Raw genomic sequence first — 14,940 nt, 5'->3', positions numbered from 1 at the left:
ATAACAGTTTATGTAAAAAAAAAAATGTAGGGTTGTACCTGCTGCATTGTCTTTGTTGTCGGTCGAATCGATACTGACTTATGTAACATAAACCTAACCACTGACAAACCAAATCTGTCTGATGCTACACATGGGTGATTTGTCATTCAACACACAAGAGCTTGGCTGAGAGACAAGTCATGACAGAGAGTGCTACAAGTGACGGAAGAAGGTTCTTGGAAAATCTTCTGTCATTTGTAGTCTCATCAGGTGAGTGGAATGTGTGTTGGGAATATGGGACTGAACATTTTGATAAAAAAAAAAAAAGTCTGTTTTTTATCCTTAACTTTGTCAAATGAGTTGAAGCTCTTTCTTTCCTTTTCTGAAGTCAATTGTTGGAGAGGAGGAATGTGTAATTTACATGTGTAATGATCACATGTAATTTGGCCTTGACATACAAAGGGCCATTCATTCATTTCTTTGGACGGTCCACCGGAGCTCTTAACAGGTCCAGAGGGGACGGACAGTGATTTAAGAGGGCCGAGTGCCATGGCAAAGGCTAGCGCAGCTCTGGCCTCGCTATGTCATTGGATCAGCAGCTACTGTAGCATGGGAAAGGCATCCTCCCTTTCTTACTCGCCGCAACACAAAAACATACACACCCATGCATGAGCACACACACAGATTCCAGTAAGCAACACATTACACGCTCTCACATACATTCTTCTCCGCTCCAGCCTCCAGCCTAGACACTTTCCAGTCTCACCCGCCTATACATGTTGAGGGGTTGCATTCAAGTACAGTGCACATATAACACACACACACACACACACACACACACACACTCCCTCCGCTGTATCACAAACACACCAATGGCTCTGTTCCATTTCCAGGCTCAGAGGAGGCAGTCTAAACAGCCTGGGGTGACTACAACATGGGGCTTGTTGGAGGCTTTGGGGCAGAGCATGACAACACCTCACACCTCCTAACTCACCCTCCATATATCTAGCTACAGCATGGCATGCTTAGACTGCAGCTCAAGTAGGCAGCGTAGAGTCAGTGAGTATTTGTAATCGATCTCATATTCCCCATATTAAGAAAAGTAGATTTAAGACTGTTCAAAATCTTTTTAAAGCTACCAGGAATTTGATTTAAGACCAATTAAAAGACATGAAATGAAGAAAGAAAGCTGGCAAAACGAGCCTATTTCTAACTGGACATAGCTAATGAAAGTTGTGAAAGTATAAAAGGGCAGAATAAGAAAAAGTACAACACAGAATTAATTGTTAAGGGACATCAAGTCCAACTGTGTTGAGTTAAACAGACAGGATGAATACTGTACTACTAACCCCTTTCTGGATTAATCTAAGAGCGCACATGCAGTGTGAAGAAACCTGCCTTTTCATGGTGAAAAAATATAACCTCTCATCACTGCATTGAAGGCCTGCAATTTAGATGATTTATGATTTTTCTCAGTCTTTTTAAAGACCCATGGACACATTGTTCCCTGTTTTTCTTTCACAACGCTTGCAAGGTTGTATTCAGATTTCGGTGAATCGTTTCACACCACGCAGTCTTATGCACTTTCAACAGGCATGCAAATTGAATTGTAGTTAATATTAGTAAGTCAGAGTGAGGACTTCACCTTTAATGTTCACTTGGCCTATATGCTAATTGATGGCAGCCACATACAGGCATTTCAGAGAAATTTAACCACAGTTACATGATAAGGGCTGACTCAGTTCTGGCTGAACTCACTGAATCCGCAGCTGGCACAAACACACACCCTCCCTTTCGTTTTCACATACACACACACACCCATGCTTAACTACTATACATAGACACTCACGCAGATTCCAGTTAACAAGCAACACATTACAGCTTCCTTTGCATTTAAGACTCCTGTATATATTCTTTGCTAATTTACATATACAAAAACTACTAATGGAGAACTGAAACCTCGGTATACCCCAGGTCTAAAAAGACTAAATTATGCAGGATTTTATTTAACAGGATACAGACAAATGTACTGATTACAGAAAACAAGTTCACACATTTACTAAGCAACATGGAGTCATCACTCAGCTTTTATACAAGAAAAGGGCGTCCTCAGCTCTTCGCTTACAATTCATTGATGGAAGACTGTCTGACCCTTATTATATTGCCTCTGAATTCAATAAGTATTTTATTAATGTGTGCTTATCCATCCTGAGAGCTTTCCCTCAGATAAAATAAAATGGATCCTCCTTTACTGAGGTTTCAACCTAGTGAGAACAAAGTCACTGATGTAATTGCCAAGATGAGGAATTCTGCAGCAGGTCACAGTAACATAAATTCATCTGTCGTAACTAAGGCCTGTTGCTTGATGATGAAGCCATTGACGGTAGCCACTGATATACTGTAAACTCTCAAAATCACTGTGTGTGTGTGTGTGTGTGTGTGTGTGTGTGTGTGTGTGTGTGAATGTGAGAGAGAGAGACAGAAGAAGCAAATGTTGGTTTAGAAAAAAAAAGATCCAAATGGTTCCAAATTACACTATCCCAATTATTTGGTTTCTTTAAAGGTGCTATGTATAGCATTTTAACATCAAGATTAGACCACATAGGTTTGAGACATGAGCATAATGAGAACATTGCTGAGAAGCTTGTCAGCCTCTACACTGCATTTTACATTGTGTGCCGGGAAATCTGCCTTATTTCTAAAAACCACTACATGTAGCAGCTTTAAATTACTGGTTACAAGACATCACAAATATGCCACTGCAGTGTGGTGCGACACCTGTGTGAAGGCAGTAGCCGTTGCCCTGAGGCGGCCGGCTGGGTCTCCGGTCCTGGCCAACAGGTTAGGCCAGGTCTGCTCCAGGCAGTGGGCCACCTCGGCCCGGCCCAGCCCCAGACCTGGGATCAGCTGGCTCAGCAGCAGACGCAGCAGCTTCAAAGAGGCCTGGAAAACCTGAGAGCGGAGAGCGGGGCAGAGGCTTCGCTGTGACACTCGAACGGACTTTCCGAGAAAAAGCTAGCACCAGGGTGAGGTCAATTAGCGGGGAGGTTAGACATGGCAACGTTTGGTTTGACTTCTGCAGGAGTTGACCAGTGAATGCAAATGGAGAGGGGCGGATGCAAGGGACCAGTCACAATTGTCAAATCCCCTTAATAACTGTATGGCTTTAGACAGCGGAAAACAAAGATGCCACTGTTGCTAACCTGTTTCTAACAGATCATCTGATTAGGAGAGCATATTTAACATGAACTCAACTGACACACTTTTCTGGAGCAGCAAATGAACCAGTTAACAACTTAACGGAGCATTATATCAGCGTGACTGGGAAAATAAATCACCGGAATTATTGCAGGACTACCTTTTTCATTACCATACAAGCTGCAGAAGGCTTCCAGGGAGGGGTTACAAGGCCATGCTTGTCAAAATTGTTTATCCAAGGGAGCCAACTCCGGGAGAGAGAACCGGGATTGCATATGGGACAGGGGGAACATTGTAAAGGGTGTGTGTGCGTGTGTGTGTGAGAGTGGGTGGGTGTTACCGGTATGAACGTTAATTCTGTTGGCAACAGGAATCCAGAGAACACGATTAATCAAAGACTCTGACAGTAACACAGGTCGACGTATCTGGCAGGCTTTGATGGGGGTCGCCACCTCTTTTCAACTGAACTCGGCCATTACAGCATTTATAGTGTCATATCACCAAGACAGTCATGAATCACCCTCTTTTGAGAAAATTACTCACAGATGACACTTTATCCAGGAGGCCCTTCTTAACCAGGAAGACTGCAGCTCTTATCGTGTTTCTCAGCTCTTCTTTGGGGGTAGCAGGTAACTCCAGCAGCTTCTTGCACACAGACAGCAGAGCGTCCTCTCTGTAGGACCAGGATTTGGAATAAGCTGCAGCCACCTAGAAAGGAACAGGGTGGAACGTTATGCTATCAGCCATGCATTTGGATTAAGCCACCTTTTTCTGTCGTATCTTACCAGGCCATCTCCGTAGACCTCTATGGGAAGGCTGGCCTCTCTCTGGGCCTTTTCCGTCAGCGGCTCCGGCTCCCCTGTCATCCCGGGGCTGTGCGGGGTCCCCTGGGTGTCGGGGCGGGGGGAGGTCTCCTCGGCCGGGCTCTGGGCGGCCTCCCCCGGCCGGTCCTTCCTCTGGAGGGCCGGCAGTGGCCTCTCGTCGTAAGGCACCTGGAAGCACAGGACGTTGAGCATCACATAAAGAAAGATGCGGGATACAGTCTTTTTTACATTATATACAACCTTCAGATTCAGACATGGATTTCCTATGCTGTTGTCAATACAGCATATTAAATTATGGGCATACATTTCAACAACCGATCTATACTTTCAAGCTTGAAAAGGACGTCCATCTCTTTGAAAAATTGATGAACTCTACTCTCGTTCTCCTCGTTAACTCTCACTAGCATTTCATCACTGGATAGGTTGATCGTTCAACTTAATGATGACAATGAACGTTTAACCCCCTCTATACAAACCCACACCTCCATCCATCCAGCTCCGTCTCCTATGTCCCCGGGCCAACTGGCACCCTGCTGCCTTGTCCAAGGCTCAAAGCCCTGCCTTCAGGCCAGGTTGGCAGCCGCCGGAGTCAGCCAACTGTTGCACGCTTTTAATTAAATAGTGAAACCCTAACCTGTAGCAGGGCCGGTCTCACTAGGTGGCGAGTACGGCATAAAAGCCCCTGCTGGTCATAATCTCCCTATGTGTTCCATGTTCCGACACCACAGAGGCTTATGGCGGGGGGGGACATGTGTTCCCAAGCTGGTACAGTGGGCTGGATTATTTTTTCGAAACAATAACGGAATTTGTGCAAGCTACAGGTAATACTGCAGCTTTCTTCACGGGATCGTTAATGAGAAAACACTCAAGGGCCGTGGTCCACAGAACGGTCAACTTTGGAAAAAATAAAAAAATAAAAAAATGCTAATTAGTTGTTTCCATCAGCTGATTTGAAGAGAATAAATAGGCTTCCTTAATTAAAAAATAAAAAACATCAGAGAAGGGTTAGTCTTTCAGGAATTAGTATTGGGCAAGCTGTTACCAATGTTGGCCAATGCTATATGAAGATCAAAACAAACAAATGCACTTTACACACTACATTTCACAACGTCCAAAGCCGCTTTTGAACTGTGCATCAATATCTATTCCACAGATCGGGTGTAAAAACTTTTTGTGAGACTGCGGATCGAAATTTGTCGTTTCCTTTCAGCTTTTCCAATTCGACACACGGACCTGGACCGCTCCCTGTGACTCTAAATAAAGATCCAAAAGCAGGCCTTCCTCCTTGCTCCCTTTCAAAATATAAACAGGAGTACGGTATGATTCCCCATCATCCGTCAGCATATTTGATGGGGGAGGCGGGACACTCACATCGATCCTGGGTGCGGCCGGGTGGGCGTGGGCGTGGGGCGTGGCGGGCTGGCTGGTAGGCTCGGGGGCGACGGCGACCGGCCTGGGCGCTTGGTCCCGGGGCGGGTTGGATTTCTTCCCCTTCCTAAAGGTGTCCGTGGAGATACGGGGCTTGGTGGCGGCTGAATGGCGGCCTGGGGAAGGCAGGAGGGAGGGAGGCTCCTGGGCCTGGGCCGGGGACGATTCTGCCGCCCTGGTGATCTGGAAAAACAGGGAGAAGAGAGAGAGAGAATAAGGAAAATGCTTTTGTTTCCCCCCATATCCCATAAATTCCTATATCCGATATTTCTGCCCTCTCATATCAAATCAACTACCTGGAAAAACACAGATTTTTCCTGGAAGGATAAAAGAAGTACCACACAGATTCATCACACTGGCACTCCATAGGTTAAGCGTCGCCAGTAGTGACCGGGGACTGACCGTTGCCAGGTCCAGCAGGTTGTGGACCTCCAGCTGCTGGTAGACGGTCATCCTGTACTCCTCCATTTGCTCCTTCTTGCTCTTGGCCAGGTCGTAGTCTTCCTTCTCGATGGCGCAGCGCTTCTCGGCGTCATAGCGAGCCAAGCGCTCCCCCACCTGAAAGAGCCGCGAAGACAGCCTTGGCATCGGTCACACAGTCGGTCTACATCGCATGATTCGAGAAAGTGAACATGGAAGCATACTTAGACTTAGATACTTAGATAGTATCTATGTCTCTGTTGATCCTTAAGAAACCCTTCAATCATTACTTTTACATTTGGAAGGACATGTACACTGTTTATTGCCTACTTTGGTCTTGTTTTTGAATAGGACTTGGTTTTGAATAGGACTTGATTTGCTCTGGTCTTGGTCTTGACTTGGTCTCGCCACCCTTTGGACCAGGTCTTGAATCTTTTATAGGCTGGAAATTCGACAGCAACTTCCAGTAAGTCAGACGGGTCATTTCTTTATGAGGAAATTCCATTAAGCTGAATTAAGTGGGTAACCCGGTGCCAAGCGAGACGGTCTCAACTGCTGAAGTGACTGCATGATTCCAGGCGATGCCTTGTGCTTCCAGACTTTCTCTTGGGGTAGACGATCCGCACGGCAGCTGACTCTCAAACCTACATTAAGGTTAAGGTTAAGGATAAGGCTAAATACAGGGGAAGAGATGCACTAGACAGACACTCTTCCTTCTCCCCTGTCTTCTCTATCAGTCACGTGTTTCCAGATGTCATACAACACCATAAATCGTCCTTTGACATACTCTGAACGTGCGATGACAAGGGATTTTCAGCATGAACACCTTGGCAACTGCTTTGTCTGCGATGCTAATTTGCCACGCTAAGAAGGTGCTAGTGTGTGTGTGTGTGTGTGTGTGTGCGTTATTTGGTTACAGAGAGGCTCGTGGTTGGAGGTAACAAAGGGAGAGGGACTACTCTAGGGCCATCACCGCAGCTGTCGGGCTTATTAAGAATTCATGGTCAGCATGGTAACGCTGTATACAAGGGTGGTTGGTAACAGGAATCTGAACAATGTTTAACGACTACAGTTACAAACACTGGGGAAATTACACTGGATATCAGTAACAAAACAAAAAACTATAAGCCACAGCACAAAGGTGAGATTTGCAAGATATAGTGGTTTGTATTGATATCTCTAGATAACTATTTCCATACCCCCATAAAACATTTCTCACATATTTTACAGTCTATTTAAAGGCTTCCATTGCATCTATAATTCTCTCTGAATTAACTCATCAAATACAGACGATTCTACTTTATCTGCTTATTAGCAGACTTGAAGTCAATGTGCAAAAACATGTGGAGCTTGTCATCTACTCAGATCTTGTAAGCTTCACAAAAAGGAGGGTTGGGGGGAATTACCATTTAGAAGCAATGCTTCCTCTTGCAATTCAGGCATCTTGTTCAGTCCTTCCCTGACATTAAAATGTGCTACATGTAGCATTTTGTGTATCTCAAAATTAACACAACATTTCCCATGATCCCCATCGCTTCCTGTTGCAACTTGTCCCCCGTCCCTCTCCCAGGCATTGCTCAGTTTGTTTTGAAGGGCAAGAAGAAAGAGAAGTGCCGATAACAGCCAACATGCTGTCAGACAAGTTAAGCTAACATGAAGTTGAAAGTATGCAGTTAGAATAGTGGAACTGTAATATAGTTGTGTATTACTTGCAAAGTAAAAACTGTTCCTGTTTTGTGCCATAAAGCGATACAGCAGATTTCCTGCCAAATCCAACCCGGTGGCTCGCAATGCAGTGTAGAGGCTGGTAGAGGCTGCCAATCTTCTCGGCAATACACTTGTTTAATTACAGTAATTATACCGATGTCTCAAAATGAATGTGGCAATGGTTTTCTGATGTTAAAATGCTACGCGTAGCACCTTCAAGGCAGTAGCAGTCGCTCCCCAGCACTACAAATTAGCTCCCACTGATAGAAATATACAAACATGACAGAAAGGCATCATTCCGTTTTATTCAGTGCCGAGTCAGTGTTAAGAATTACTCATCATATCACAGTAAAGCCATCCATCTGTAGAGACATATTGGATCTGGAATTAAGATTTCAGACCAAGAATATCTGCACGTTTCAGAAAGCCCAGTTTAAGACTTTTTAAGATCTTTTTTTAATGCTACCTGGAAATGAATTTAAAACCAACTTAACAACCAAAACAAAGAAAGAAAAAGCTGGCAAAAACAACCTATTTCCAACTGAACACAGCTTATGAAGGGTCTGAAACGATTAAAGGGCAGGTTAAGAAAGTGGACACCAGGACATTGTTTACAAGACATGATGTTCAAATGTGTTTATTAAAGCAGATGCAATGAAAACGGAACATGTTTCGCATATTGTGCTCACCCTGTTTTGCTTTATAAACCTGCGTGCACCACACCAACTATCACCGAATGTAAACAAACGTCAATAGTAGTGTGATTGAATTCATTTTATTAACTAAAGAGTGTATTACTCTCACGCAGAGAAAATTAGTAGGACCTCTAATAACTGTATTTACCTTCTGCAGGTCGGCGATGGCCTGCTTCAGACTCTTGGCCAGCTCGTATCTCTCCTGGCGGACCGTGTCCTGCTTCCTCTGGTCCAGGAGCCGGATGATGTGGGCCACCTCGGGGTCCTGGTACATGTCGAAGGCCAGGTCGTCCAGGGGGGAGATGGACTCGCACTTACTGGGGAAGAGGGGAACAGTAGACTCAGTGTCAGACCGTAGAGTCAGTATCTTTTCATTTATAGTAGGGTGGATGCTTTCCATGCGGTTTTTCCTCTGAGAAATCTTGGGAATCCTTGGGTATTTTTGAATATACCTGGAAAATAGTAAATTTCTGGGGGGTGTTTTGGAGGTTGAAAGGATTCATTTTAATATATTGTCCCATCCCTAATTATTTCTACAACAGAGTTAAATACAGAAACTAGAATAGCTGATCAGGTGTCTCAATTCCATAGCGGCCACTAATTGACTTCCATCGGACACATTTGAGTCGAGGCAATGTCAGTGCAGAAATACATGCCTCGTTATCGGAGTACATGGGTAAGATCCGGGCTAGGTGTTGTGCAATTTCAGATCGGAGAGGGGGAAAAACATCGACCAACCCTGGGAGTGAAACCCTGAGGTGAAATGTCCCCCCCTCGGATTAAAATAAATAACAACTATTTCGAAACGTGTTTTCCTCTTCGCACGGGCCTCCTTTGGCCCGCCACCTGCCTTGTCCTCGGACCGCGGCTGACCCCCGAGCGCCTTATTGGTTGGCGTCCAGGCTAAATGGCTTTTGTTATTGTCACAAGACAAAGGAACCGGGGTTCAACGGCCTGGCCTCACCCCATGTAGGTCGTGTCCAGGGCCGCCTCCAGCTGCGTACTGTTGAGGTAGTGTTCGATCAGCTGCTCTCGGCTTGGCTGGGGGCGAAACAGATGGACAGATTACGCACGCATGCACATATACGCTCGTGTCGCTGTGCTGTGTCAAGCTTAACCTTGACCTTTAATAGACTCTAGACTATACATCCACTTTACCCTTACCTAACCCCTATGAAACAGCCCCTTCCTTATATATCCAAAAGCCAAACCTGTCCTCACAACGGTAGTCATACAAGTACACACTCTCACTCACACACCACACACGCTCTTGCTCTTATCCATCCATGAGCTACAGCCATATGGGGGAGATCTGTCATCTGCTGTGTACCAACATGCAAATCGCCAGAACTGTCCGGTTATGTCCAGTTTCGATGATGTCATTCTCGCATTACTTAACGAGCGCCAAACGTAAACATACGTCGGGTATGATGAGGGACAAGCGTCCTTTCCTCCCTGCCCTGTAATAACTGGGAGCGAAAAGTATGAAAAATAATCGAAGCTTCTCCGCAACATGAAAAAAAGGAGGGGGAAAAGCTGAAACTGCTCATATTTGGTGGTTTTTGCTTTGGCAATGAGTCGTTTTGTATGTCATGCCAATAAACCACCTTGAATTGATTAATGGTGGTTGTGTGTGTGTGTGTGTGTGTGTGTGTGTGTGTTAAGCCAGCACATAGTTATGGCAAGCGTGCCGTCACTCGGGATATCTCACCGATTTAAACAGGCCTGCCCTTTGCGTCTTATCAGATCCAGTGCCTTTCTAAGCTGCACAGTTATCCCTCCATAGGACTCCATGTCTTAGTGAACACACCTTCCACCCATAGGACAGATATAAGAGAACAAGATCCAGCCAGCCCACTAGGCAGGATCGCCGCAGTGGTCGAGGTGCTCAGAGTCGGATTAGCGGCGCAACAATGCACAGCTTGTTCACTGGAATCTGTGCGAGAGTGTGTGTCTGCGTCTTTGTATGTCTCTGTGTGTCTGTATGTGTGTGTGTGTGTTTCTGTGTGTGTGTTTTAAGGTGCTCTCTCTCCTCCAGGAGCTGTCCGTCTGCACGTCTATCTGATTACAGCAGCTAACTAAAGGCCTCCTGTGTGATTACACACTACCTTCCCTCTCCGTCTCATTACTACATTCCTCACACATACACACACACACACACACACACACCCGCACACACACAATCAAGGTAAACACACGTGCGTGTATGCACACATATGTTGCATCTTTGGATCGGTGCCTGTGAAGCTGAATAATAATATTGTTATTGATGCTGAGCATTTGCATTTTTGGAAAGAAACTCGTCAAAAAAACTCAAGTGTACGTGGAGTAAATGTATGGAGAAAAGGTAAAGTAAATGTAAAGTATGGAGTAAATAGTGTCCCAAGAGGAAAATAGGATCCTTATTAGGGCTGGGCAATAATTCAATATTATCGTTTATCGTCTTTCGGTGGAATCATATCATGATGATATAAAGATATTTTAATATTGTGACACGTTTGACATGTTTGCTGTCTAAATTGATGATAAGCAAATTTTAACTCTCATAAAATGAGGTATGGTAGGAATATCATTTGAATATTTCTGTTTTGTTTGACATCACACCTTACATTACCATTCGGTTCAATGAGATGAACATTCATTTGATTTTGCATTCATGAACCATATCGTGATATATATTGATATATAAAATCCTTATGATTATCATGATATTGATTTCAACCATATCTCCCAGCCCTAATCCTTATTATATTATTACACCATTTTTCTCTTCCAGAAATTACATGTTGTAGCTTATAAGACAAGAAGCTGGTGGTTGATATGTGAGTCGGGCTCATATACGTTTATGCTATAACATTAAAGTGCATTATATGACGAATGCTCATTAAGCCTGTTTCCCATTTTACTGTGCCAAAGGCATTAACAGTCATTGTGAGTTCAATGGCAACAGATGGGTGATGAAACATCAATCAACTCAAGTCCTAGTGACTGATGACAGGGAAATTTGCACACACATTCACAACACAACAGCACCACCCACTGTTGTGCCGATGTAAGTTCGACACAACACGCGGCTGAACACTCACACAGACAAACGTTCAGGAGCGCTCACTTACAATTGTGTTAAAAGCATTGCCATCCACAGAGTCTCCGAGAACATTAATGGCAACCAAAGCAACCTGAAATCATAAACAGATGTTGGTGAGGTGGCGGAATGAAACAGAACTGAGAGAGAGAATGTTTAAAAGGAGTGTGGAAGTGTATGTCTGTACAAATTACTGATCAAGTGAAAATCAATGCATGTGAAAAATGGATGAGTAATAGTGTGTTACAAAGGCCTGGCCTCCCTTTCACTATATTGTAAGTAACGAACAAAATTAGTTTTAACACTACCTGGATTGGAATTTAAGACGAATGCAGCAACAAAAATAAAGCAACAAATGGGCAGAATAAGTAAATTGACAACAAGAAATTAATTGTTAAGGGACATTAAGTCCAATTGTGTTAAAGGATAATTCCTGTTATTTTCAACCGGGACCTTACTTTCCTAGTTTTTGCCATCATGATGATTGATTGTGTTTGAAATTTCATCACCTACTTCACTGTATGTAGAGCTTTACATACCTCTGATGATCTATCATGGTCCTTGCTAATTTCTGGATAGGAGCCACTTTGGCACTGAATAAATCATTGTTGGAAGCTATACATAATTGTTTCTGGCTCAGTCCAAAGAGGTCTGTATCCTTTTTTAAAATCACTTCACTTCACAATTTTTATAGACTTGCTTTTATGTGATGATTTATTTATTCATTATTTTTTACCTTGATTTTTTTACTTTTATGCTTCTTGTCTTGATTTCATATCAGAGTCACCCCAAACAAGCGTCTAATCCCGTGTTCACACTGTGAGCAACACGTCCTCAGAAGTCTTTTCATTTTCCTATAGTTTTTTTCATTTCCTATACTTTTATATGACAGTCTACAGGAATAAAAATCAGTTGCATCCATTGCTGGGATGGATTATAAGGTCTGAAGTCATTTTATTTATTTATTTTCTGTTTATTTTCGATTATAGCTAGTAGCACTCGAACTGCAATATCAAAGCAGCAAAAAAATATGTGATTTGCCAGTTAATTGAAGCGTCTCGCACCTCTCTTCCAACTCATTACCATTTGTTTTTTTTCTCCTTCTTCTTTCATTTATTCTCGTTTCCATTTGCCATACTTCTTTTTATCTGACTTGATCAAAATGAGGTACTTTTACATGACTGTCTCTTTGTGTTTTTGTCGTATGTAAAGCACTACACATTGTTTTTTAGAAAAGTGCAATACAAATAAAGTTATTATTATCTGACAGAGTACCTGATTGTAGAGGTTGTAGCGGTTGGCGTGGTTTCTGTGGAAGGTTATCCTCAGGTACGTTCCGATGGCGTCTACGTGGACGGACTTCAGCTCCCGGGACTTGAAGCCCGTCTTCTCGTTGTCCGATAGAGAGACGTACCTGTGGATAGAGCACAATGTGGCTTTTTCAGTTCACCTCTTCTGCCCTGACAGCGCACTACATTTTCATTCTATGTTAATTCCTATTGGTAATGCCAACTGACATCAGCTGTCTGTATGTGGATTCTCTGTACATTCTCTCTATATATACTGCAATGCGCATACCGGCAATGTGTCATTTTTTTGTGATCAATTGTTTTTAATTATTTATATCATATAATAAAACAAGGATCATCAGAACACTTCTATTTGGTATATGATAGTACATAGTCGTAGACATTACACCTTCCCTAAAATACACCATATATTACTTGCCTCAAGCATTAATCAAGGTGATGGTATGCAATATTTAAGATATACATACATTAAACAAAGCAACAACAACAACAAAAATAAATAAGTAAATAAAAATAAAACAAAATATTAGTGAGGCAAGACTAAAGAGAAAGGAGAACACATGAGAAGAGCCAATGTCAGGCATAATATATGTCCCTGGTTTACCATAAGGGCAAAATGAACAATTAGGAAATTGAAGTATTTTCATTTGGGAGAGTTTCCTAGGAGAATGATAGAATCTATGTATGAACTTATGTGATCGAGATTCCTTGATGAAAGAATGCTATTTGACCATACTAACTGCCAATACCGGCAATGTGTCATGAAGGAAATTGTGATAGAAACGTTTGTTTAGCACTTCTAATAGTCAGCAGGGATTCTTCAGGACCTGCTCATTTCCCTTCATGTTGTAAATTCACATTGTTTCTTCATATTCTCTCTCTTCTTTTTTTTTTTTTTTTACCTTTATTTAACCAGGTAATATCTCATGGAGATTAAAAGGAAATCTCTTTTGCAAGAGCGACCTGGCTAAGAGGGCAGCATACTTTTCTCATGTGTTACTTTGCAAATATGTTGATATTTGTATTATTTTTCACTTAGTGTATTTTCATACTGCATATATTTCATGATTTTGGTAACTTTGATCATCATATTTTTCATTCTTTTTTTTGCATAAATGCTGTAATTCATATATTTCATACTTTTCATTCTTATATTTCAACTTAATACATTCTTGTGTCGTAATTGCCAGTTCCATTGTGTTTAATACCCCGATTCCTACATATATGCTATTTTTCTTTTGCTGTAATTCCATTATTATTCTGCTGCTGCAGCGACCCAGTTTCCCAACAGCAATCATTAAAGTTTCATCTCATCTCAACCTAAATGTGTATTTCTGATTAAGAGCTTGCTGAGAAGTGAGTGTCCCAGCTGTCCCCCCCGGGCCTGATCTGCAGTCTCACCCCAGCCTGCGGAGCTGCGCGGGGAACCCGGGGGCGCCGGTGTCAGGGAGGCTGTCTCCGATGTGGAACTCCACCTTGGCTGGGATCAGGTACTGGTGGGCCAGCAGCTGCAGCTTCCTCACCCTGCAGCGCTCCACCAGCTGGAGGGTGATCTGCTGGGGGAAGGTGCACAACCTGGAGGGGGGGGGGGGGGGGGGGGAGCAAACGTTACCTAGAGATTGTTAAAGATTTTTTTTCCATAAAGACTGAACGTATTTACAATCACATACAGGAGCGTCACAGGGAACAAAGTGCGCGGAAGGGGCTACACGATTACTCAAAAAACAAAAGTTGAATTTATTTATTTGTATCTATTTGCATACAAAAAAAAATTGGTACAAACGAGAAAAACAAGAGATATACTTATGGTGCGTGAGAGGTCAACAAGAATTGTGAGAATTGTGAGTGTACACCAGAGAGAGAAAGAGAGAGAGAGAGAGAGAGAGAGAGAGAGAGAGAGAGAGAGAGAGAGATTCTCGACATGTGTTCAGTGCCTCCTAATGGCCACTAGGGGCAGACAGGCTAACCTTGAGTGAGTGAATGAATGAAAGACAAAATATATGAGAGAGAGAGGGGGAGAGAGAGAGAGGGAGAGAGAACCAGTAATTTAATAGTGCAACTTAAGAGAGTGTGACGATGTAGCTTGGTTCAGATCTGTTGACAGTTTCTTTTTGAAGTTGCTTAACGACAATAAACTCTTCACAATATTTAGGTTAAATTGGCAGAAGCTTCATAATGATCTGAGAAAGTAGTCATTCATATTAATGTTTTTTCTACACGTAGTTTATTAAGATATGACAGGTATGTGCTGGCCCAGACATTATTACAGTATGTTAGGTAACGGTCAATCATGC

The 14,940-nt window shown here is 43.0% G+C and overlaps 1 protein-coding gene across 1 annotated transcript in view; it reads right to left on the bottom strand.

The window, feature by feature from the left end:
• cep104 (centrosomal protein 104) overlaps positions 1 to 14,940 on the bottom strand; it is a 31,510-nt gene that overhangs the window by 15,040 nt on the left and 1,530 nt on the right. Inside the window, exons 3-12 of the mRNA XM_071525073.1 lie at positions 14,048 to 14,221; positions 12,612 to 12,750; positions 11,368 to 11,430; positions 9,216 to 9,292; positions 8,400 to 8,568; positions 5,811 to 5,987; positions 5,422 to 5,612; positions 3,963 to 4,269; positions 3,721 to 3,885; positions 2,758 to 2,931 (exon numbers count right to left, since the gene is read on the bottom strand). Coding sequence (XP_071381174.1) covers positions 2,758 to 2,931; positions 3,721 to 3,885; positions 3,963 to 4,269; positions 5,422 to 5,612; positions 5,811 to 5,987; positions 8,400 to 8,568; positions 9,216 to 9,292; positions 11,368 to 11,430; positions 12,612 to 12,750; positions 14,048 to 14,221 — 1,636 coding nt within the window. The remainder of the gene's footprint in view (positions 1 to 2,757; positions 2,932 to 3,720; positions 3,886 to 3,962; positions 4,270 to 5,421; positions 5,613 to 5,810; positions 5,988 to 8,399; positions 8,569 to 9,215; positions 9,293 to 11,367; positions 11,431 to 12,611; positions 12,751 to 14,047; positions 14,222 to 14,940) is intronic.

This window comes from Centroberyx affinis, unplaced genomic scaffold (genome assembly GCF_046629955.1).
Source record: "Centroberyx affinis isolate AG114_WGS23_722 - 3 ecotype Tasmania unplaced genomic scaffold, CSIRO-AGI_Caff_v1 ptg001262l_1, whole genome shotgun sequence".
Classification (NCBI taxonomy): Eukaryota; Metazoa; Chordata; class Actinopteri; order Beryciformes; family Berycidae; genus Centroberyx; species Centroberyx affinis.
Note: the sequence above shows the minus strand (reverse complement) of the source record. Positions and strands in the feature narration are given on the sequence as shown.